This window comes from Carcharhinus amblyrhynchos, chromosome 33 (genome assembly GCF_965287045.1).
Source record: "Carcharhinus amblyrhynchos chromosome 33, sCarAmb.v2.hapA, whole genome shotgun sequence".
NCBI lineage: Eukaryota > Metazoa > Chordata > Chondrichthyes > Carcharhiniformes > Carcharhinidae > Carcharhinus > Carcharhinus amblyrhynchos.
This window is the reverse complement of record NC_137356.1, coordinates 9070936-9094899: the sequence shown is the minus strand read 5'-3', so window position 1 is coordinate 9094899 and position 23964 is coordinate 9070936. Positions and strand designations below refer to the sequence as shown.

Sequence of the window (23964 nt, the reverse complement as noted above, 5' to 3'; positions counted from 1 at the left end):
GATGTTAGTTTTAAAGTTTATTTATTAATGTCACAAGTCGGCTCACATTAATACTGCGATGAAGTTACTGTGAAAATTCCCCTAGTCACCACACTCTGATGCTTGTTTGGGCATACCGAGGGAGAATTTAAGTTTATTTATTAGGGTCGCAAGAAGGTTTACATTAACACTGCAATGAAGTTACTGTGAAAACTCCCCAGTTGCCATACTCTGACGCCTGTTCGGGTACACTAAGGGGGAATTTAGCGTGGTCAATGCACCCTAACCAGCATGTCTTTCGGACTGTGGGAGGAAACCGGAGCACCCGGAGGAAACCCATGCAGGCATGGGGAGAACGTGCATATTCCGCACAGACAGTGACCCGAGGCCGGAATCGAACCCAGGTCCTTGGCGCTGTGAGGCAGCAGTGCCAACCACTGTGCCACCATGAGGTTCAAGTTCTCTGGGTTGCCGAAAGTTTTCCCTGAGTTCCTTTGGGCGTTTTATTTAGTGCACGTGTTAACCCATTTATCAAAGACTGGTTAATAAATCCATTAAAACATTGCCCTAGGGAATTTCACACAGCCCCGTTAACCTACAAGCTACCAATTTCCTGTAATCGTGGTAAAAAGATTTGAAACTGTTTTTCAGAGTGCCACTGAGGGTTATACTCCCTTGGTGAAGAGTTGTTCGGTAGCACAGAGCTTGATTCTCACTGAAAAGAGCAACCTGTTTATTGCAGATTTTCATCCGGACAAACACAAGAATGCCAAATTTCAAAGGGCCACAGCAATTTCTACTTCAGCACAAAAGGACATGATTCGTCAGCAAGACTGCCCTGATTGGTTGAGGTGTTGCCATGGGGAAACTAGCAGGAAACTGTTGGCTTTCTTGCCTTTGTCCTGATAGGCACAAAACTCCAGCAATAAGCCCTTTTTAAATGTGTCCTAATTGGAGTCCGGCTAATGCAGTTAAGGTATCTGAAACACTGGCACAGTGGTTAGTGCTGCTGCCTCACAGCACCAGGGTCCCGGGTTCAATTCCCGGCTTGGGTCGCTGTCTGTGTACAATCTGCACATTCTCCCTGTGTCTGCATGGGTTTCCTCCTACTGTGCAAGGGTGTGTAGCTTAGGTGGATTGTCCATGCTAAATTGCCCCTTAGTTCCAGAGATGTGCAGGTTGGGTAGATTGGCCATGTTAAATTGCCCCTGAGTGTCCAAAGATGTGCAGGTTAGGTAGATTGGCCATGCTAAATTGCCCCTTAGTGTCCAAAGATGTGCAGGTTAGATGAATTGGCCATCTCAAATTGCTCATTAGTGTCCAAAAGTGTGTAGTTTAGATGGATTTTCCATGGTAAATGTGCGGGGTTCCAGGAATAGGGCAGTGGGGGGAGAGCTTTGGGTAAGATGGTCTTTTGGAGAGGTAATGCAGACTCGATGGGCCGAATGGCCTCTTTCCGCACTGTAGGGATTCGACGATTCTATGGTCAGGGAATCTAACTATCACCAGTTAAAATACCTGCTACCTCTTAACTGGAACTCCGAAATGCATGTGTTTACTATTACTTATTTTTCTCTAGACTGTTAATTCTTGGTTAGGCTTAATCATTGAATGGATAATTACAGGGCACACAGAACAATAATTAACTATTTTAATCTGAAGTTTATAGAAATTTCTCGCCAAAGTGCGGCATCTTGGGGAAACTAGCGACATGTGTAGCAGGATCCACATTTCCTCAGCACTTGCTGCCACACTGCGTAGACATCACAACGTTAATATTGGCTCTCATCTCATTGAGAAGATTCCAAACTAATTATCTGGAAATTTACTGAAATATTTTGAATTAATTTACTGCTCGAAATTGATGCTGTTTTTAACCTCAAGGTTTTGAGTGTATTCACCCAGAGATCAAAACGGATCCAAAATGTCTCAGTGAGAGCCTCCACCTAGAACCCGTTCCTCTCCACCAGCCTTCCCCCCACTGGCTCTCCATGGCCATGTCTCTCCTACACCTACAAACCTCTCACATGGCCTCCTGTTGCTGTAACACCAATCCTACCCCCACCCCTGTCCAGCGTTGGGGGTCCCTCAGCAATCATCTTTCTCCTCTCCTCTGGAACACTTAAAGATGACTCCATTCGCCTCATTCTGCAACTCCACCTCATCTTCTCCCTCTCTCCATCCCTCCCTCCTTCTTTCCCTTCATCCCTCCCTTCCTTCTTTTCCTCCTCTCTTGCTCCCTCCCATCCTTCCTCTCTCCTTCCCTCCGTCCCTTCCTTTCTCCTCCATCTCTCCCACCTTCTTTCCCTTCATCCTTCCTTTCCGTTCTTCATCTCTCACTCCCTCCCTCCTTCCATCTCTCTCTCCCTCTTCCCTCTTTCTCTCTTCATTCCTCCTTTCCTTCCTTCCTCCCACCCTCCCTCCCTTTCTCTGTCTCTCCTTTCATCCTTGCCTACCACCCTCTCTCCCTCCATCCATTCCTCCCTCACCCCGTCCCTCCCTCCCTGCTTCCCTCTCTCCCTTTGTCCCTCCTTTCCAACCTTTGACCCTCCCTCCCTCCTCACTCCCCCAACCCTTTCGCCCTCCCTTTCTTTCTCCCTATCTCCTTTCATCTCTGCCTACTCCCTTCCTTCCATCCATCCCTCCCTCCGTCCCATCCTCCCTCCTCCCTATCTCCCTTCATCCTGGCCTATTGCCTCCCTCCATCCATCCCTCCTTCCTCCCTCCTTCCCTCCTCCCTCTCTCCTTTCCTTTCCATCCTTTGTTCTTCCCTCTCCCTCCTCACTTCATTCCTCCCGTTCTTCCTTCCTCCCTCCCTCTCTCCCTCTTTCCCTCCCTCCCTCACTCCCTCCCCAACATCTCCCTTGTTCCCCGCTTGGTAACAAGGCCCCACAACCTTTTCTCTGCAACTGGGAGGGAGCTGAGGGAGGCAACCGTCTGCCTTTCTTTTACAGAGGGCACCAATAAAATTTCGTGGCAATAAACTGCAGCAGGCGACGGTGCAGAGGGACCTCGGGGTCCTTGTGCATGAGTCGCAAAAACCCAGCTTGCAGGTGCAGCAGGTGGTCAGGAAGGCGAATGGGATGCTGGCCTTCATAGCGAGGGGGATTGAATATAAAAGTAGGGAGGTCTTGCTGCAGCTGTATAGGGCATTGGTGAGGCCGCAGCTGGAGTACTGTGTGCAGTTTTGGGCGCCGCACTTACGCAAGGATATTTTGGCCTTGGAGGGAGTGCAGAGGAGGTTTACTAGGCTGATGCCGGAGTTGAGGGGGTTGAGCTATGAGGAGAGGCTGAATAAATTAGGCTTGTACTCGTTAGAGTTTAGAAGAATGAGGGGAGATCTCATTGAGACGTATAAGATGATGAATGGGATGGATAGGATAGAGGTGGAGAGACTCTTCCTGCTCAGAAAGGACAGTAGGACTAGGGGGCACAGCCTCAAGATAAAGGGGGGGCGGTTTAGAACGGAGTTGAGGAGGAACTTCTTCACTCAAAGGGTGGTGAATCTCTGGAATTCTCTGCCTGTTGAAGTGGTGGAGGCTGCCTCGCTAAATATTTTTAAGATGCGGGTTGATGGGTTTTTGATAATAGAGGGTATTAAGGGTTATGGGGAGAGGGCGGGAATGTGCAACTGAGACACGACAGATCAGCCATGATCTTATTGAATGGCGGGGCAGGCTCGAAGGGCTAGATGGCCTACTCCTGCTTCTATTTCTTATGTTCTTATGTAGACCACATGCGAGGTTGGTTAACCGGCATTGGACTGGAGTCACGTATAGGCAAGGAAGGACGTAAGTTAAAAAACATTAATGAACGAGTTCGACTTTTAATAACACTTCAGTAGCTCCAGGGCTGTTTGATTTGAAACAGATACCAGATTGTATTAAACCTAATTTAATTCACCAAACTGTAAAAATACTGAGGCAACAAGAGTAGGTCAGAGGCTGGGGTGAGTAACTCACCTCCTGACCCCCCACAAAGCCTCTCCACCATCTACAAGGTACAAGTCAGGAGTGTGATGGAATACTCCCCACTTGTGGATGAGGTGCAGCTCCAACAACACCCAAGAAGCTCAACGCCATCCAGGACCAAGCAGCCCCCACTTACTTGAGACCACATCCACTCCCTCCGCCACCTACACTACATAAGATGCACTGCAACAACTCATCGAGCTGCCTTAGATAGCATCCTCCAAACCCATGGCCTTTATCTAGAAGGACAAGGGCAGCAGATACACCACCCCCACCAAGTTTCCCTCCAAACCACTCACCATCCTGACTTAAGTTTAAGTTTATAGATTGGTATCACAATTAGGCTCACATTAACACTGCAATGAAGTTACTGTGAAAATCCCCTAGTCGCCACACTCCTGGGCGGGTGCACGGAGGGAGAATTTAGCACGGCCAATGCGTGTTTCTCGGAAACCGGAGCACCCGGAGGGGACCCACGCAGTCATGGAGGGGGGAGAATGTGCAGATTCCACACAGACAGTGACCCAAGCCAGGGATCGAACCCAGGTCCCTGGCACTGCGAGGCAGCAGTGCTAACCACTGTGCCACCCCGTCTACCACTTTCAAGGAGCTTTGTCCCTGTACCCCTTGGTCCCTCTGATCGTGAACGCTCCCCGGGGCCCGATCATTAAGATCCCTATCAGTTTGCCCGTGAGGTCCTCCCCAGGTTGAAGATTGGATGGAGACTTGGGTAACTAGTTCCTAACAAGGTGTCAACCTTGGCCTCCCAGAGACAGGGGGTGAGAAGAGCATCACAATATTGTCACAGCAGAGAATCCACACTAAACGTTACTAACAAACCTGACTCTCGCAAACGGGGAGTGAAGAAATTAATAGTATCGATTGCAAAATGTCATCAGAAGCAAGACAACAGGAGGTTTTGTTCCACTTAAGCGAATCAAACTGCTTTAAAGAGTGAGTCTCTCAGTCGCGGCCCTTGAAATACAAAATATCGGCTGCCGCAGAGGGAGTTTCTCTCCCAGTTTGTGTTTGGGGGGCAACTCAGTGTGCAGCAGCCCCTACATCCGGAGTAATTTTGTAATCCAGCCTCTTGGCTCCCCTCCAAGCCATCCCTGATTTGTAAATACATCGGCTGCCCCCTCCACCCCCCACCATCGCTGGGTCAAAATCCTGGAACCAACCCCCCCCCCCCGACACGTCGGTTAGCACTGCTGCCTCACAGCGTCAGGGACCTGGGTTCGATTCCCAGCTCGAGTCACTCTCTGTGCGGAGTCTGCACGTTCTCCCCGTGACTGCGTGGGTTTCCTCCGGCTGCTCCGGTTTCCTCCCACAGTCCGAAAGACGTGCTGGTTAGACTGCATTGGCCGTGCTAAATTCCCCCCTCAACGTACCCGCACTGGTGACTAGGGGGATTTTCACAGTTGTTGGAAACAGGAGCACCTGGAGGAAACCCATGCAGACACGGGGAGAACATGCAGACTCTGCATGTTCTCCCCGTGTCTGCGTGGGTTTCCTCCGGGTGTTCCAATTTCCTCCCACAACTCCAAAGATGAGCAGATTGGGTGGATTGGCCGTGCTAAATCGCCCCTTATTCTCAGGGTGACTAGCTGGGATAAGCACATTATGATTATGGGGGTAGGTCTGGGCGTGACTTAGGCAGCAGTGCCGCCCACTGGATGAGATAGGAGTTATAGAGTCATAGAGGTTTACAACATGGAATCAGGCCCGTCAACCTAACTTGTCCATGCTGCCCTTTTTTTTAAAACCCCTGAGCTAATCCCAATTGCCTGCATTTGGCCCATATCCCTCGACACCCATCTTACTCATGCAACTGTCTAAATGCTTTTTAAAAGACAAAATTGTATCCACCTCTACTACTATCTCTGGCAGCTTGTTCCATCACCATCTTCTATGTGAAAAAATTGCCCCTCTGGACACTTTTGTATCTCTCCCCTCTCACAATATGCCCTCGAGTTTTAGACTCCCCTACCTTTGGGAAAAGATATTGACTATCTAGTTGATCTATACCCCTCATTATTTTATAGACCCCTATAAGATCACCCCCAAGCCTCCTACGCTCCAGAGAAAAAAGTTCCAGTCTATCCAGCCTCTCCTTATAACTCAAACTATCAAGTCCCGGTGGCATCCTAGTAAATCTCTTCTGCACACTTTCTAGTTTAGTAATATCCTTCTTTCTAGTTTAATAATATCCTTTCTATAATAGGGTGACCAGGATTGCACACAGTATTCCAAGTGTGGCCTTACCAATGCCTTGTACAACTTCAACAAAACTCCTGTATTCAATGTTCTGTCCAATGAAACCAAGCTTGCCGAATGCCTTCTTCACCACTCTGTCCACCTGTGACTCCACTTTCAAGGAACTATGAACATGTACCCCCTTGTTCGGTAACTCTTCCCAACGCCCTACCATTAACTGAGTAAGACCTGCCATGGTTCAATCTACCAAAATGCACCACCTCGCATTTGTCTAAATTAAACTCCAGCTACCATTCGTCAACCCATTGGCCCAATTGGTCAAGATCTCGTTGCAATTGGAGATAACTTTCTTCACTGTTCCACTATGCCACCAATTTTGGGGTCATCTGCAAACTTACTAACCAGGCCTCCTATATTCTCATCCAAATCATTCATGTAAATGACAAATAACAGTGGGCCCAGCACTGATCCCTGAGGCACACCGCTGGTCACAGGCCTCCAGTTTGAAAAACAACCCTCTACGAGCATCCTCTGGTGACGGATAAAAATAAAAGTCAGAAGAAAATCCAGTGAAGGCCTAAGGGGAAACTCACTCTTTAATTGTTTGAATGCAGCAGGGCGGGGAGGAGGAACACTCAAGAGCTCGATCGCTAACATCCAGAAGTACTGTTTACGTCGGAAAAAAAGTCATGAGAAGCAGCAGAGATAAAAGCTGGAACCTTACGTTTAGGTACCCCACCTGTCCTGTGGCCTGGCTGGAACTGTCGGAGCAAATCAGCTGGACAAACTCTTTCAGCGGGTCCTGGCTGGCATGATGGTGGTAACGGATGGTTGGGTGGGTGAAGTAAGGGCTTGGTTGCTGGATGATGGAGGATGACGGGAAGTGGATAGCGGAGGCCGGAGCTCGAGGGCTTCCTGCGTGTTTCAACAAGAGACAAAAGAAGAAAGAGATGCAAAGACCGGGCGGTCAGCGTCACGTCAGCCACAAGTTCACAGCTCTGTATACCACGGAAACACTCTGCCCTTCCAACTCAGCGCTTGGTCTCAGCAAATAAATCATTAAATTCTGACAGAAAGAGGCCATTCAGTTCATTAAGTCTGCACCAACCACAATCCCACCCAGGCTCTATCTCCATAAACCCATGCATTTAATCTAGCTAGTCCCCCTGACACTAAGGGGCAATTTAGCATGGCCAATCCACATAACCTGCACATCTTTGGACACTAAGGGACAATTTAGCATGGCCAATCCACATAACCCGCACATCTTTGGACACTAAGGGACAATTTAGCATGGCCAATCCACATAACCCGCACATCTTTGGACACTAAGGGGCAATTTAGCATGGCCAATCCACATAACCCACACATCTTTGGACACTAAGGGACAATTTAGCATGGCCAATCCACCTAACCTCAACATATTTGGACACTAAGGGGCAATTTAGCATGGCCAACCCACCTAATCCACACATCTTTGGACACTAAGGGGCAATTTCGCTTGGCTAATCCACATAACCTGCACACTGGACACTAAGGGACAATTTAGCATGGCCAGTCCACCTCAACATATTTGGACACTAAGGGTCAATTTAGCATGGCCAATCCACCTAACCTGCACATCTTTGGACACTAAGGGGCAACTTAGCATGCTTTGCAACAGTGGAGGTGGTCGATGATGGGGGTCTTCTGTTCCTGCCACTAACCACAGGGTTTCCCGTTGTCTGCACCCCTCATTGCCAGGAACCCCGTGGTGGGCGAGTTTGCCATGGCAGGTCAAGAAGATCCCACTGGCAGGATCCTTTGGCGGGACCAAAGGATCGGAGAGATTCGCTAAAATTCCACTCTTGGGAAGACCGGGATGTTTGTTAAAGGTAAGCATCCAGTAGTGGGGGAAAGGTTGGGGGGAGGTGGCGAGGGCTGGGGAGGATGGGGTTGCAATTTTCAGGTGAGGTTTTCGCCTGACAAATGTCCACCGGCACAGATTGGGCGTTGGACATTTCACCGCTTGCCGAATGCCAAATAAATCCCAAAATAATCTGTCGTCAGTCCATTCAGTGGGCGGGGATGCTCCAGTCTCGTCCATGGCGGGCTCGCTCGGTGAGAACAGAAAATTTGTCGTTCTGGCCTGAACTCCATTCACCCCGCGGTGAGACTGGAGAACCCCAACCACGAACGTGGATGGGAGATTATGGCCAGTGTGCACGGTGCACCAACCGTTGGCCAAATGATTGGCCATCAGTTGCATCCATTGGGCAAATATTCTTATATTGGATTGATCCACAGCGCCATGCAGTTATGTAATGTTAATACCACCCGTTGGTACTTCTGCAAGAGGTTAAATTATTTTTTTCCCCTCTCTGTGGCACTGCCAAGTTAACCAAGAGCCGGGGCGGATTGATGCCATTGTTCCATGGTTGGCATTGGGAGCCAAATGCTAGACGGCAGTAACGATGCCCCCCTCCTGTCTGCTTTCTTGCTCACATTATCAGTGCCCCTACCTTGCCATGGCACGCTGCCAGTAAGATTGGACCAAAGCCACATATCATTGATCATTGCCCCCCCCCACTTCCCTGCCCCCTCCTCCCCCCAGGTTGGTAAAAGCGTTTCCAAAGTCCTTTCCGCATTTTAATTGGGTTTCCTGGGCTGATGCACCAAGTAGTGTCCGCCACCCCCTTCCTTATCCCACCGCGCTCCGGGGGGGGGGGAGGCATCCAATGTCCCGTTGGCCCGTCCTGCGGTGAAGCCACTCTGCCGACGGGCACCCCCCCCCCCCCCCTTCCTCGCAAGACCCGGATCGAGAGCTCGGGGAAGCCGTTGCCACAGCCCACGGCAAACGGTCAGCGAGGAAATAGGTGGCTTGGTGCCCCCGCCCGGGGAATAACCAACGCCTTTAGCAAGGGGGGGTGGGGGGAGGTTTCTCACCTGGTCTGGTGCCTGCTATCACGGGCAATGGGTGATGCGTGAATGCCATTCGCGAGGAGACGGTTTGTGAAGGCGTTCCGCTGCCAAAGTCATGCTTTGTCGGTTTCTTTAGGGAAGTGGGCGATGTCATTCCTGGGGACAGATGGTTGACACGTCAGATTCATGCCACCTTCAGAATCACGCCAAACCCCCCCCCCACCAACATCACCCACTGACAGCACTCAGGCCGAGAGACCAGATACTGATACAATAGCAGATTTCCTTCCCCAAAGGACATGAAGTAACTTTATTTACGAATGTCACAAAGCATTAACTCTGCAATGAAGTTACCTTACTTTGCGACTTATAAATAAACCTTAACTTTATGAAGTTACTGTGAAAATGGATTCGATTCAATCATGTTTGTCAACCCCATTCTCCCGCCTTTTCCCCGTAACCTTTGATTTTCTTTAATTTTTATTTATCAGTGTCACAAGTAGAACATACAACATAGAACATTAGAACATTAGAATATAGAACATAGAACATTAGAACATTAGAATATAGAACATAGAACATTAGAATATAGAACATAGAACATTAGAACATTAGAATATAGAACATAGAACATTAGAATATAGAACATAGAACATTAGAATATAGAACATAGAACATAGAACATTAGAATATAGAACATAGAACATTAGAATATAGAACATAGAACATTAGAACATTAGAATATAGAACATAGAACATTAGAATATAGAACATAGAACATTAGAATATAGAACATAGAACATTACAGCGCAGTACAGGCCCTTTGGCCCTCAATGTTGCGCTGACCAGTGGAACCAATCTAATGACCCTCTAACCTAAACTATTCCAATGTTATCCATATGCCTATCCACTGACCATTTGAACGCCCTTAACGTTGGCGAGTCAACAACTGCTGCAGGCAGGGCATTCCCCGCCCTTACTACCCTCTGAGTAAGCTTACATTCAGACCATAAAACCACAAGACATAGGAGTGGAACTAGGCCACTCGGCCCATCGAGTCTGCTCCGCCATTCGATCATGGCTGATAATTTTTTCATCACCATTCTCATGCCTTTTCCCCAAAACCCCCTGACCCCCTTATTAATCAAGAACCTATCTATCTCTGTCTTAAAGACACTCAATTAACGCTGCAATGAAGTTACTGTGAAAATCCCCTAGTCGCCACACTCTGGCGCCTGTTCGGGTACACTGAGGGAGAATTTAGCACGGCCAATGTGCCCTAACCAGCACATCTTTTGAACTGTGGGAGGAGACCCAATAGCACATGGAGGAAACCCACGCAGGCACAGGGAGAATGTGCAAATTTCATACAGACAGTGACCCAAGGCCGGGAATTGAACCTGGGTCCCTGGCGCTGTGAGGCAGCCGTGCTAACCACTGTGCCACTGCATCGGAAGGAATCTCAAAATTATCCAATGATGTGCGGATTAGATGGATTGGCCATGCTAAGTTGCCCTTAGTATCCAAGGTCTGCAGGTTAGGTAGATTAGCCATGCTAAATTGTGCCTTAGTGTCCAAAGATGTACAGGTTAGGTGGATTGGCCAGGCTAAATTGCCCCTTAGTGCCCAAAGATGTACAGGTTAGGTGGATTGGCCAGGCTAAATTGCCCTTAGTGCCCAAAGATGTGCAGGTTAGGTGGATTGGCCAGGCTAATTTGCCCCTTAGTGTCAGGGGTACAGCAGGGTAAATACGTGGGGTTATGGGGATAGGGCCTGGGTGGGATTGTGGTCAGTGCAGACTTGATAGGCTGAATGGCCTCCTCCTTCTCTGTAGGGAGTCGGCGATTCTGTGCTTATCAAATGCTGTAGGCAGGCAAAATTTGACAGCTGGAAAATCTGCAGTGATGGGGAACTCTGCTGAACAGAATGTGATGGTCTCAGAGTTTATGATAATACAGCTCTGTGTTGGCGGTAAGGAATTTGGAATCATCGCTTTATTGTTTTTTTCCTCTCTCCTTTGAGGAATGAATATTCTTTGGCCAGACAGTCAGATCCATCAGCTTGAGTTCAGTTGCACTGCAACCAATATTCCAAAGCCGTTAATGGTGAGGTATCCTGTTTAGTTCTCTCAGCTCCGCCAACTTTCCATCCAGGCGCCGTCTCCCAGCCAACCAGGCGCCAAACGCTGGCCGTTAACGATGCCCCACCGCGCAAAAATCTGGCCCGCTTTTCTTCCTGAGATTTCTCAGCACTTGGTTCGTGTCACTCTGTGCTTGGTTGGTCATCTATCAAAGGCAGGTACCTCCCTGCGGGAAGAGGGGTGACGCCGGTAACTAGTTAACCAGAGGAGCAATGGGACCAGGTTCAACAGAGAGGATGGGGGCAGCCTCTGTAGGGGTGCAGGGTAACACTGCCTTCCGCGCACCAGCCTTCTGTTGGACAGTGGCTATCGAGGGGAGGGAGAACAGCCCAGAACGATGTCAACATCGGGCATTAGGCAACCAGATCCATCAAAATCTACCAAATCAGTCAAATGGCAGCCACTCCTCAATGACAGTTGCTTTACTTCCAAAAGAATAGGTGGATTGGCCAAGCTCAATTGCCCCTCAGTGTGTACACCAGGGGTCTGGCAGGTTAAATAGTGGTGTTACAGAGATAGAGTGCGGGGTGGGGGGTGGGTGCAGACATCATGGGCCGAATGGCCTCCTTCTGCAGTGTAAGGATTATATTTGATGACTTGCTCTTCACAACTAAAACCGCAACACCCTCCTGCTCACCGCCCCTTCCCATAACCCCATACATTTAGCATGGCCAATCCACCTAATCTGTATATATTTGGACATTAAGGGGCAATTTAGCATGGCCAATCCACCTAACATGCACATTTTTGGACACTAAGGGGCAATTTAGCATGGCCAATCCATCTAACCTGCACATTTTTGGACACTAACGGGCAATTTAGCATGGCCAATCCGCTTAATCTGCACATGTTTGGACACTAAGGGGCAATTTAGCATGGCCAATCCATCCAATTTGCACATCTTTGGACACTATGATGCAATTTAGCATGGCCAATCCATCTAACCTGTATATCTTTGGACACTAAGGGGAAATTTAGCATGGCCAATCCCCCTCACCTGCACATCTTTGGATTATGAGAGAAAACCAGAGCACCCAGAGGAAACCCACACAGACATGGGAGAATGGGTAAACACTATATAGTCACTCAAAATCAGAATCCAATCTGGGTCCCTGCTGTGAGGCATCTGTGATAACCAGTGTGCCGCCGTGCCAATTTTGGCAGTGGCCCAATTTTTGATTAGTGTTTTTTTGGTGGGCTCTAGCCCTCACAGTTTATCCTTGCACACCACTTCCCTTCAATCTGAAGTTCCTCCATTCTTATCCCAATCCAGCTGATATTCATCTTCTCGCCCAACACACAGTTGAGGTTCACCCCCTTCCTCAGTTAATACAAGCATTTTCCCGACAGTGTCTATTAGATATCACGATATCTTGGATCTTGCAGTTGGACAGTTAAGTATCGCGAATTTAAAGTCTGCCCAGAAAGGAGATGAGGAGAGTTGTTGCCCGTTGCAGCAACGTGTTGAGATTTGGAAAGGGTCTTGCGGGGAGTTCTGATAGTAACTTCCAAAAATGGCAACTGGAAATGTTCCCAGAAAACAGATCACAGGGCAAACGGGGGAAGCGCCAGGGGAGATAACTCGTTCGAAAAGTTGGCATAGGCGACTGGTTTCCTTGAAAGGCGTGCTGGTCAGGGTGCATTGGCCGTGCTAAATTCTCCCTCAGTGTTACTCAAACAGGTGCCGGAGTTTGGCGACTAGGGGATTTTCACACTGTAACTCCATTGCAGTGTTAATGCGAGCGTATTTGTGACACTAATAAAATAAATTTAAACTTAAATTTTCCCTCAGTGTACCCCCAAACAGGCACCGGAGTGTGGGCGACTAGGGGATTTTCACATAACTTCACTGCAGTGTTAATGTAAGCCTATTTGTGACACTAATAAAATAAATTTAAACTTAAATTCTCCCTCAGTGTACCCGAACAGGCGCCGGAGTGTGGGCGACTACAGGATTTTCACAGTAACTTCACTGCAGTGTTAATGTAAGCCTATTTGTGATACTAATACAATAAATTTAAACTTAAATTTCCCCTAGTGTACCCAAACAGGCGTCAGAGTGTGGCAACTAGAAGAATTTCACACTAACTTCACTGCGGTGTTAATGTAAGCCTTCTTGAGACACTAACAAAATAAAACTGATAAGAAGGAAGAAAATGAAATGGTGAGAATTTAAGTTGGAAGGTTCCACACAGGAGGGAGAAACATTTGCCTGATGGCCCATAAGGTGCTGGGAGAGCATTAGGCCATTTGGCCCATCGAGTCAGCTCTATCATTCAATGAGATCATGGCTGATCTGATGGGAAAAACCCCCAACTCCACTTTCCCACCTTATTGCCATAACCCTCGATTCCCTGACTGATTACAAATCTGCCTTGAACTTACTTAACCCTTCCCGACTCCACAGCTCTCTGTGGGAAAGAATTCCACGGATTCACTCCCCTCTGGGAGAAGAAATTCCTCCCTCACCTCTGCCTGAAATGGGTGACCCCCCTTACTCTAAGATTACGTCCTCTGGTCCCAGACTCTCTCATGAGGGAAAATGCGATTGCGATCTATTCTGTAATAGCTCGAGGGAGGAATCAATAAGGGTCAATGGAAGAGATAAGGGGATTAAGATAACAGCTACATGGAGACACCACAGCCTGGAAGTTCTTGTCCGAGTGACTCACCATTTTGATTTGGAAATATATCGGCCATTCCTTCACTGTGACTGGGTCAAAATTCCTGGAACTCCCTCCCTAACAGCGCTGTGGGTGTACCTACAACCTCACCACAGCAGCAGCTCAAAAAGGCACCTCACCATCACCTTCCCAAGCAGAGGCCATGGCCGAGTGGGACTACCAATAGACTATAAATCCAGAAACTCAGCTAATGTTCCAGGGACCCATGTTCAAATCCCGTCACGGCACTTAGTGGAACTTGAGTCCAACAAAAGAAATCTGGAATTAAGGATCTACTGATGAAACCATTGTCAGAAAAACCCATCTGGTTCACTAATGTGTGCTGGCACAGTGGCTACACTGCTGCCTCACAAATCCTCTGTTACAAAGACCATGTGCCACACTCGCCGTCCCACGGATCTAACACACTTTCTACAGGCTTAGTGGTACAATGGTTAACACACGCTATACACAGTGGCGTAGTGGTTAGCACAGCTGCCTCACAGCGCCAGGGACCTGGATTCCCTTCCCAACTTGGGTCACTGTCTGTCTGGAGTCTGCACATTCTCCCCATGTCTGCATGGGGTTTCCTCTGGGCGCTCCGGTCTAATGCTCTCCCTACGCTTTATGGGACATCAGGCAAATGTGTTTCTCCCTCCTGTGTGGTAGCTTCTAACTTAAATTCTCGCCATTTAATTTTCTTCCTTCTTATCAGTTTTATTGTATTAGTCTCTCAAGAAGGCTTACATTAACACCGCAGTGAAGTTAGGATGAGAATCCCCTAGTTGCCACACTCTGGCACCTGTTCGGGTACACTGAGGGAGAATTTAAGTTGAAATTTATTTTATTAGCGTCACAAATAGGCTTACATTAATTCTGCAGTGAGGTTACCGTGAAAATCCCCTTGTCACCACATTCTAGCGCCTGTTCGGGTACATTGAGGGAGAATTTAAGTTTAAATTTATTTTATGAGCATCACAAATAGGCTCGCATTAAAACTGCAAAAGGCACGCTGATTGGGTGCATTGGCCATGCTAAATTTTCCCTCAGTGAATCCGAACAGGTGCAGGAGTGTGGCGGCTAGGGGATTTTCACAGTAACTTCATTGCAGTGTTAATGTAACACTAATAAATTAAAAGCTTCAAACTTCAAACTAATGTCCGTTATGTGGAGGTGCTGGCGTTGGACTGGGACAGGCACAGTATGAATCTCACAACACCGGGTTAAAGTCCAACAGGTTTGTTTGGAATCATGAGCTTTCATCAGGACTCAACTGATGAAGGAGCAGCGCTACGAAAACCTGTGATACCAAACAACCCCGTTGGACTTTTAACCTGGTGTGTTGAGACTTCTTATAATGTCCTTCAGGGAAGGAAATCTGCCGTCCTTACCCGGTCTGGCCTACATGTGACTCCAGAGCCACAGCAATGTGGTTGACTCTTAACTGCCCTCCAAGGGCAACTAGGAATGGGCGAAAGATATTGGCCCAGCTGGCAACCCCCATGTCCCGTAAAATGAATTTTGAAAAAGATGGCTCTCTCTCACCCCTGAATGTTATATTCCTTACATAACAGGAAACAATGAGTGGAAGGTATGAGTTATATCATAAACTTGAAAGGTAAAGCGATTTTCTTTGAGTTAGAAGCCAGACAAACACAGACACGGCCTCAAGTGCACCTTAAAATCCATTTCCTGTGGATGTAGGAAAAGCTCCGAGCCTCAGAAATGAACTGAACAAAAAAGGGAAGGAGACTATCTCTTTAATAAAAGCAATCTTTCTCCGCAGTTATTCATGTCGCAGTAGACGGCAGCAGAGGGATAGTAAGAGGCAGATATTGCGAACGGCATCAACATGTCACTGAGGGACCACACCGGGACAATTTAGCATGGCCAATCCACCTAACCCGCACATCTTTGGACACTGAGGGGCAATTTAGCATGGCCAATCCACCTAACCTACACATCTTTGGATACTAAGGGGCAATTTAGCATGGCCAATCCACCTAACCTGCACATCTTTGGACACTAAGGGGCAATTTAGCATGGCCAATCCACCTAACCTGCACATCTTTGGACACTAAGGGGCAATTTAGCATGGCCAATCCACCTAACCTACACATCTTTGGATACTAAGGGGCAATTTAGCATGGCCAATCCACCTAACCTGCACATCTTTGGATACTAAGGGGCAATTTAGCATGGCCAATCCACCTAACCTACACATCTTTGGACACTAAGGAGCAATTTAGCATGGCCAATCCACCTAACCCACGCATCTTTGGACACTAAGGAGCGATTTAGCATGGCCAATCCACCTAACCCACGCATCTTTGGACACTAAGGAGCAATTTAGCATGGCCAATCCACCTAACCCACACATCTTTGGACACTAAGGAGCAATTTAGCATGGCCAATCCACCTAACCTACACATCTTTGGACACTAAGGAGCAATTTAGCATGGCCAATCCACCTAACCTACACATCTTTGGACACTAAGGAGCAATTTAGCATGGCCAATCCACCTAACCCACACATCTTTGGACACTAAGGAGCAATTTAGCATGGCCAATCCACCTAACCCACACATCTTTGGACACTAAGGAGCAATTTAGCATGGCCAATCCACCTAACCTACACATCTTTGGACACTAAGGAGCAATTTAGCATGGCCAATCCACCTAACCCACACATCTTTGGACACTAAGGAGCAATTTAGCATGGCCAATCCACCTAACCTACACATCTTTGGACTGTGGGAGGAAACCCCTGCAGACACTGGGAGAACGTGCAAACTCAACACAGACCATGATGCGAGACTGGGAATCGAATGCAGGTCCCTGGCGCTGTGAGGCAGCAGTTGCTAACCACTGCGCCACCGTGACGCCCAATGAGGAGGTTTGCGCCAGCTCGCTTCTCCGTCCGGTCGGGTTAAGTGGCAAATAATTTGGGAGGGTGGGTGAGGCAGTGCGGGATGGGGGCAAACCCAGCAAGAGATAGCTCGCGCAGGAACGCGAGGCGTGTGTGAAACCCTGCGTGGCTGGGGGAACGGTTATTTTTTTTAAACAGAGCTCCGACTTAACAACGTCTTTCATTACAGGAGCCCCAGTCGGATTAAAAAAAAACTTAAAAGACATGTTGACACAAAGAGATTTTTGGAAAACAGGCCAGGCTTGTGATGAATGAAGGAATCCATCTGTATTCCTTCTGCTCCCGATCGTTTTGGCAGCGCCCCACCATTTTTTTTTCGGATTTCTCAAAAGTAACAAGCTGCTTTTTCTGGCTCTTGTGTTTTTAATCCCACCCCCCCCCCCTCCCCACACCAACCACCACCCCCCCCCCCCCACTTCTTTCTCTCCCTCTCTGCAAGGAAAATTTGGAAAAATGCAGCACAACGTGATAATGCCTTCACTCCCTCTCTCTATCCTGGTTAATTAAAAAAGGAACAACGAGAGTAAACAATCCTCTTAATGAAACAATGTGTGTTTGTTGCCCTGGATTTTCGTTTCAGGATTTAGTCACAGATTTTATTTGGTTCCCCCCCCCCACCCGTCTTTGAGTTTTTGTTCTAGGTTTTCAGAATGGGTCCTCGTTGTCCCATTCCCTGCTTATTTTCACATGTGCCATGTTACACCAACCCCCCCCCCAAAATTTCGCAGCTCCCTTTTGGGCACACTGGCCAAGGTCGCCAGGGACAACCAGCCCTGCCTCTTTCTTCTCTTCCCTGTCAGCCTCGCACCCGCAACCACCCCCCCACCCCCCCCACTCCCCCGACCTCCCCACCTCCCTCCTTCTCTCTCCCTCCTGCCACTCCGCGCAGTAGATGGCACGGTGGCACAGTGGTTAGCACTGCTGCCTCGCAGTGCCAGGGACCCGGGTTCCATTTTGACCTGGGGGGGGCGGGGGGACGGGGATGGTCACAGAATCTGCACGTTCTCCCCGTCTCTGTGGGGGTTTCCTCCGGGTGCTCCGGTTTCCTCCCACAGTCCAAAGATGTGCAGGTTAGGGGGATTGGTCATGCTAAATTTTCCTTTAGTATCCAAAGATGTACGGGTTAGGTGGATTGGCAAAGCTAAATTGCACCTTAGTGTCCAAAGATGTGCAGGTTAGGTGTATTGGCCATGCTAAATTGCCCCTTAGTGTCCAAAGATGCTTAGATTAGGTGGATTAGCCATGCTAAATCGCCCGTTAGTGTGAAAAGATGTTCACATTAAGGGGATTGGCCATGCTAAGTTGCCCCTTAGTGTCCAAAGATATATAGGTTAGGTGGATTGGCCATGTAAATTGCCCCTTAGTATCCAAAGATGTGCAAATTAGAGTGATTGGCCATGCTAAATTGCTCCTTAGTGTCCAAAGATGTGCAGGTTAGGTGGATTGGCCATGCTAAATTGCCCCTTAGTGTCCAAAGATGCTTAGATTAGGTGGATTAGCCATGCTAAATCGCCCGTTAGTGTGAAAAGATGTTCACATTAAGGGGATTGGCCATGCTAAGTTGCCCCTTAGTGTCCAAAGATATATAGGTTAGGTGGATTGGCCATGTAAATTGCCCCTTAGTATCCAAAGATGTGCAAATTAGAGTGATTGGCCATGCTAAATTGCCCTCTAATGTCCAAAGATGTGTAAGTCAGGTGGATTGGCCATGCTAAGTTCTCCTTCAGTGTGCCCGAACAGGCGCCAGAGTGTGGCAACTGGGGGACTTTCACAATAACTTCATTGCAGTGTTAATGTAAGCCGGCTAATAAATAAACTTTAAACTATTAGTGAGAATCTGTTACTCCAGATCTCCACGGACGTGGAACAGGGCACGCCGCTGTGCCAGTGTGATGCTGCCCAGCCAGTTGCCGTACTCCAGTGTTACTGACCATCCTGGCACAGAGGAATTGGAGTGCGGGCACAGTGCCTCACTGAGGATACGTATGGAGGAAGATGTTCTATCTCTATCGCATCTTCTGAGCGCTTCACCAGTGAAGTTCTCGCTGAAGTGTAGCCATTGTTGCGACGGAAGAAACACAATTTTCGCACAGCAAGATCCCAGAGACATTGTGAAACGTACCACACGATCATTTTGCAGTGATGACGGTTATGGGACAAGCACTGACCAGGACACTGGGGAGTGCTCTTCTGCAACATAGCACCATTGGGACTTTTAGATGCAGTTAGAAGTCTCACAACACCAGGTTTATTTGGTAGTAAACGCCACTAACTTTCGGAGCGCTGCTCCTTCGTCAGGTGAATGGGAGTTCTGTTCAGTTGTGGTCGGTGCAGACTCAATGGGCCAAATGGCCTCCTTCTGCACTGTGGGGACTCTATGATTAACCAGCATATCGAGGTGGCCCAGTGGTACAGTGGTTAGCACAGCTGCCTCACAGCACCAAAGACCTGGGTTCGATTCCCGGCTTGGGTCACTGTCTGTGCGGAGTCTGCACGTTCTCCCCGTATCTGCGTGGGTTTCCTCCGGGTGCTCCTGTTTCCTCCCAAAGTCCGAAAGACGTGCCGGTCAGGGTGCATTGGCCGTGCTAAATTCTCCCTCAGTGTTACCCGAACAGGCGCCAGAGCGTGACAACTGGGGGATTTTCACAGTAACTTCGTTGCAGTGTTAATGTCAGCCTGCTTGTGACTAATAAATAAACTTTATGAAGTATAAACTGTCTTTTGGACTGTGGGAGGAAACCGGAGCACCCGGAGGAAACCCACGCAGACACGGAGGGGGGAACACGCAGACTCCACACGGACAGTGACTCAAGCCTGAGTCCCTGGCGCTGTGAGGCACCACTGCGCCACCCAAAGTACGGCGCCGGGGAGGGTGGTGATCTCGCACTCGCTTTCTCCCCAACGAGACTGCGATGTTAAGGGCACGTCATCTCTGAAAACTGTCCAAATGTGCTGACAGGATGCATACATCACCCAACAGGCACACATTGTACTTTCCACTTATACCATGGAAAAACAGGAAGAAATATCAATAAATGCCGGGGAACAAAAGGGCACTGTGTAAAACGGTTGGATGGACACACTGCGGAGTGTCAGTGGAGGGATAAAACGTCTTCTCCCAACACCTTCGTTTGCCTGTCTTCACAAACACTGACAAACACCACATTGTGTTGAATTTATGGAATTATTTCTCCAGCGTCAGACTGGTAGCATCTTTACAGGATGGCAGGGAGGCCATCGGACCTCGAGCAGACTGTGCCCCTCACCCCAGGGGTAGTGAACATCTACACAAACCCTCGCACCTCCGGCCAATGTAAATGTGACCCCGGGCATTCCTTGCCAGTTGTATCACAGCTTGGTACGAGCTCCGGCTCCGACCAAGACCGCAGGGAACTACAAAAGGGTTGTGAACGTCGCCCAGTCCACCATGCAAACCAGCCTCCCGTCCATTGACTCCGTCTACACTTTCTGCGTCCTTGGGAAAAGCAGCCGGCGTAATCAAGGATCCCACGCACCCCGGACATTCTCCCTTCCACCTTCCTCTGTCGGGAAAAAGAGGGGTGGCACGGTGGTTAGCATTGCTGTCTCAAGTGCCAGCGATCCAGGTTCAATTCCCAGCTTGGGTCACTGTGTGTTTGTGTGTGTGTGTGTGTGTGTGTGTGTGGAGTTTGCACATTCTCCCCATGTCTGCGTGGGTTTCCTCTGGGTGCTCCGGTTTCCTCCCACAGTCCGAAAGATGTGCATTGGCCGTGCTAAATTCTCCCTCAGTGTCCCCAAACAGGCGCCGGAGTGTGGCGACTAGGGGATTTTCACAGTAACTTCATTGCAGTGTTAATGTAAGCCGACTTGAGACACTAACGAATAAACTTTAAACAAAAGTCCGAGGTCACATACCAACCGTATCAAGAACCGCCTCCCTGCTGCCATCAGACTTTTGAATGGACCTGCCTTATATTAAGCTGATCTTTCTCTACACCCTACCTATGACTGTAGGGGGCAAGTGGGGTGTTGGGGAGAGTGTGCGGGGATAATGAATAGATAGGACTTGGTGGTGAGGTACTCAGCAGATGTTTGGATACATCTACAGAGCTGTAAAGAGGCAAATGTGGTATTATCGCTGGACTATTAATCCAGAAACTCAGTTAATGTTCTGGGGACTGGGATTCGAATCCCACTGCGGCAGCTGGTGGAATTTGAATTCAATTTTAAAAACCTACTAATGAACGTTAAAGCACTCGGAAAAACCCATCTGGGTCACTAATGCCCCTTTAGGGAAGGAAATCTGCCGTCCTTACCCGGTCTGGCCTACATGTGACTCCAGAGCCACAGCAATGTGGTTGACTCTCAACTGCCCTCCAAGGGCAACTAGGGATGGGCAATAAAGGCTGGTCCAGCCAACGACGCCCATGTCCCACAAACTAAACAAGAAGAGGAGGCAGGAGGCACGGTGGTTAGCATTGCTGCCTCACAGCGCCAGGGAGCCGGATCCGCACCTCATCTGAGCGCATTGCCACATGACACATTTCTAGAAATGTCTCCACCCAGAGAGTGTTTGGAATTCGCTACCACAGAAAGTAGTTGAAGCCCACCAGTTACCTTGGTCTACATCATTGGCCCATCCACCGCTCTGACTGCTGCCCGCAGCTGGTGACCGGCCTGTGGTGGAATAGAAGACTTCATCCACTGGGCTCTCCATCTCGCTGTCCTCAATGGATTTGTGTCGCTTGGTGGAGCTGCAAGACAGCAGGGGCAGAATTTCAGAGGCTGCGGCCGAATGGAGCACTCAACAACAACAACATCAGCACCAACACCAATAATAACATTTACGCCAACAACATCAACACCAACAACAACACCAACAACACCAACAACAACATCAGCACCAACAACACCAACAACAACATCAGCACCAACAACACCAATAACAACATCTACACTAACAATATCAACAACAACAATATCTACACCCAAAACAACACCAACAACACCAACAACAACACTAACAAATCCAACAACAACAGCAACATCAACAACACCTAAAAGAACAACACCAACAACACCAACAAGATCTACACCAACAACACCACCAACAACAACACTAACAACATCAACAACACCAACAACAGTATCTACACCCAAAACAACACCAACAACAACAGCAACATCAACAACACCTACAAGAACACCAACAATATCAACAAGACCAACCACAACATCACCAACAACAACACCAACACCAATAACTACACCAACACCCACAACACCAACACCAACATCTACACCAATAACATCAACAGCACCAACCACAACATCACCAACAACAACACCCACAACACCAACACCAACCAAAACAACACCCACAACACCAGCAACCATACCAACATCAACAACAGCAACACCAACAAGAACACCACCAACAATAACAATATGAACAACAACAATGTGGAATATAGTGTTCAATTCTGGTCACCACATTATAGAAGGATGTGGAGGCTCTGGAGAGGGTACAGAAAAGATTTACCAGAATGTTACCTGGTATGGAGGGCATTTGCTATGAGGAGAGGTTGGAGAAACTTGGTTTGTTCTCACTGAAACGATGGAGGTTGAGGGGCGACCTGATAGCAGTCTACAAGATTATGAGGGCCATGGGCAGAGTGGATAGTCAGAAGCTTTTTCTCAGGGTGGAAGAGTCAATTACTAGGGGGCACAGGTTTAAGGGGCAGGGGCAAGGTTTAAAGGAGATGTACGAGGCAGATTTTTTACAGAGGGTGGTGGGAGCCTGGAACGCGCTGCCAGGGGGAGGTAGTGGAAGCGGATATGATAGTGACTTTTAAGGGATGCCTGGACAAATACATGAATAGGCTGGGAATAGAGGGATATGTCCCCGGAAGGGTAGGGGGTTTTAGTTCAGTCGGGCAGCATGGTCAGTGCAGGCTTGGAGAGCCGAAGGGCCTGTTCTTGTGCTGTAATTTTCTTTGTTCTTTGTTTAACAACAACAACAAGAGCATCAACAACAACAATGCCAACAACACCACCACCACCAACAACATCAATAACAACTCCAACAACACCATCATTACCAACAACAACAACACCAACAACAACAATACAAACAACACCAACACCAGCAACAACATCAACAACAATGAAAACAACACCAACAACAACACCAACACCAACAACATCAAATAACAACTCCAATAACACCATCATTACCAACAACAACAACACCAACAACGACTATACAAACAACACCAACACCAGCAACAACATCAACAACAATGAAAACAACACCAACAACAACACCAACACCAACAACATCAATAACAACTCCAACAACACCATCATTACCAACAACAACGACACCAACAACAACAATACAAACAACACCAACAACACCAACACCAGCAACAACATCAGCAACAATGAAAACAACACCAACAGCAGCACCAACACCAAAATGAACAACAACAACAGTGGCATCAACAACAGCAACACCAACAACAATACAAACAACACCAAAAACACCACCACCAACAACAACAACAATAACAACTCCAGCAACACCATCATTACCAACAACAACAACAACACCAACAACAACAAAAAGATGGCGAGAAGCCAGCTTGTCCATTCAGTCCAGAGATCGGCCTGTCTGTGTTTCTAAGCACCAGGCCTCTGAAGGCCGGTCCTGAAGGCACTGACTCAGTCCTGAGATGGCCAGAAAGCCTGCTTGTTTTAATGGTGACCACCTCTGGAGCTGACTCAGATATTCCAGCCTGGTAAATCACCAGGCTGATTCCGGGGATGGCGGGACTGATGTACGAGGGGAGATTGACTCGGTTAGGATTGTTCTCCATAGGCCATAGAATTCTACAGTGCAGAAGAAGACCATTCGGCCCATTGAGTCTGCGCTGACCACAACCCCCCCAGGCCCTATCCCCATACCTCCATGCACTTACCCTAGCTAGCCCCCCCGACACTAAGGGGCAATTTAGCACGGCCAATCCACCTAACCCGCACATCTTTCGGACGGTGGGAGGAAACCGGAGCACCCGGAGGAAACCCATGCAGACATGGGGAGAATGTGCAGACTCCACACAGACTGTAACCCAAAACCAGGTATCGAACCCAGGTCCCTGGCACTGTGAGGCAGAAGTACCA

At 48.4% G+C, this 23964-nt stretch overlaps 1 protein-coding gene across 5 annotated transcripts in view; it reads right to left on the bottom strand.

Moving 5' to 3' along the window:
* Nucleotides 1-23964, bottom strand: part of nfixb (nuclear factor I/Xb) — a 506674-nt gene that overhangs the window by 212320 nt on the left and 270390 nt on the right. For 4 of the 5 annotated variants that reach the window (XM_080216733.1, XM_080216732.1, XM_080216734.1 and 1 more), the window contains 3 exons: nt 21397-21533; nt 9093-9224; nt 6892-7082 (listed from right to left, as the gene is read on the bottom strand). In XM_080216733.1, the coding sequence (XP_080072859.1) occupies nt 6892-7082; nt 9093-9224; nt 21397-21533 (460 nt within the window). The remainder of the gene's footprint in view (nt 1-6891; nt 7083-9092; nt 9225-21396; nt 21534-23964) is intronic. The other variant, XM_080216735.1, reaches the window with a different exon arrangement.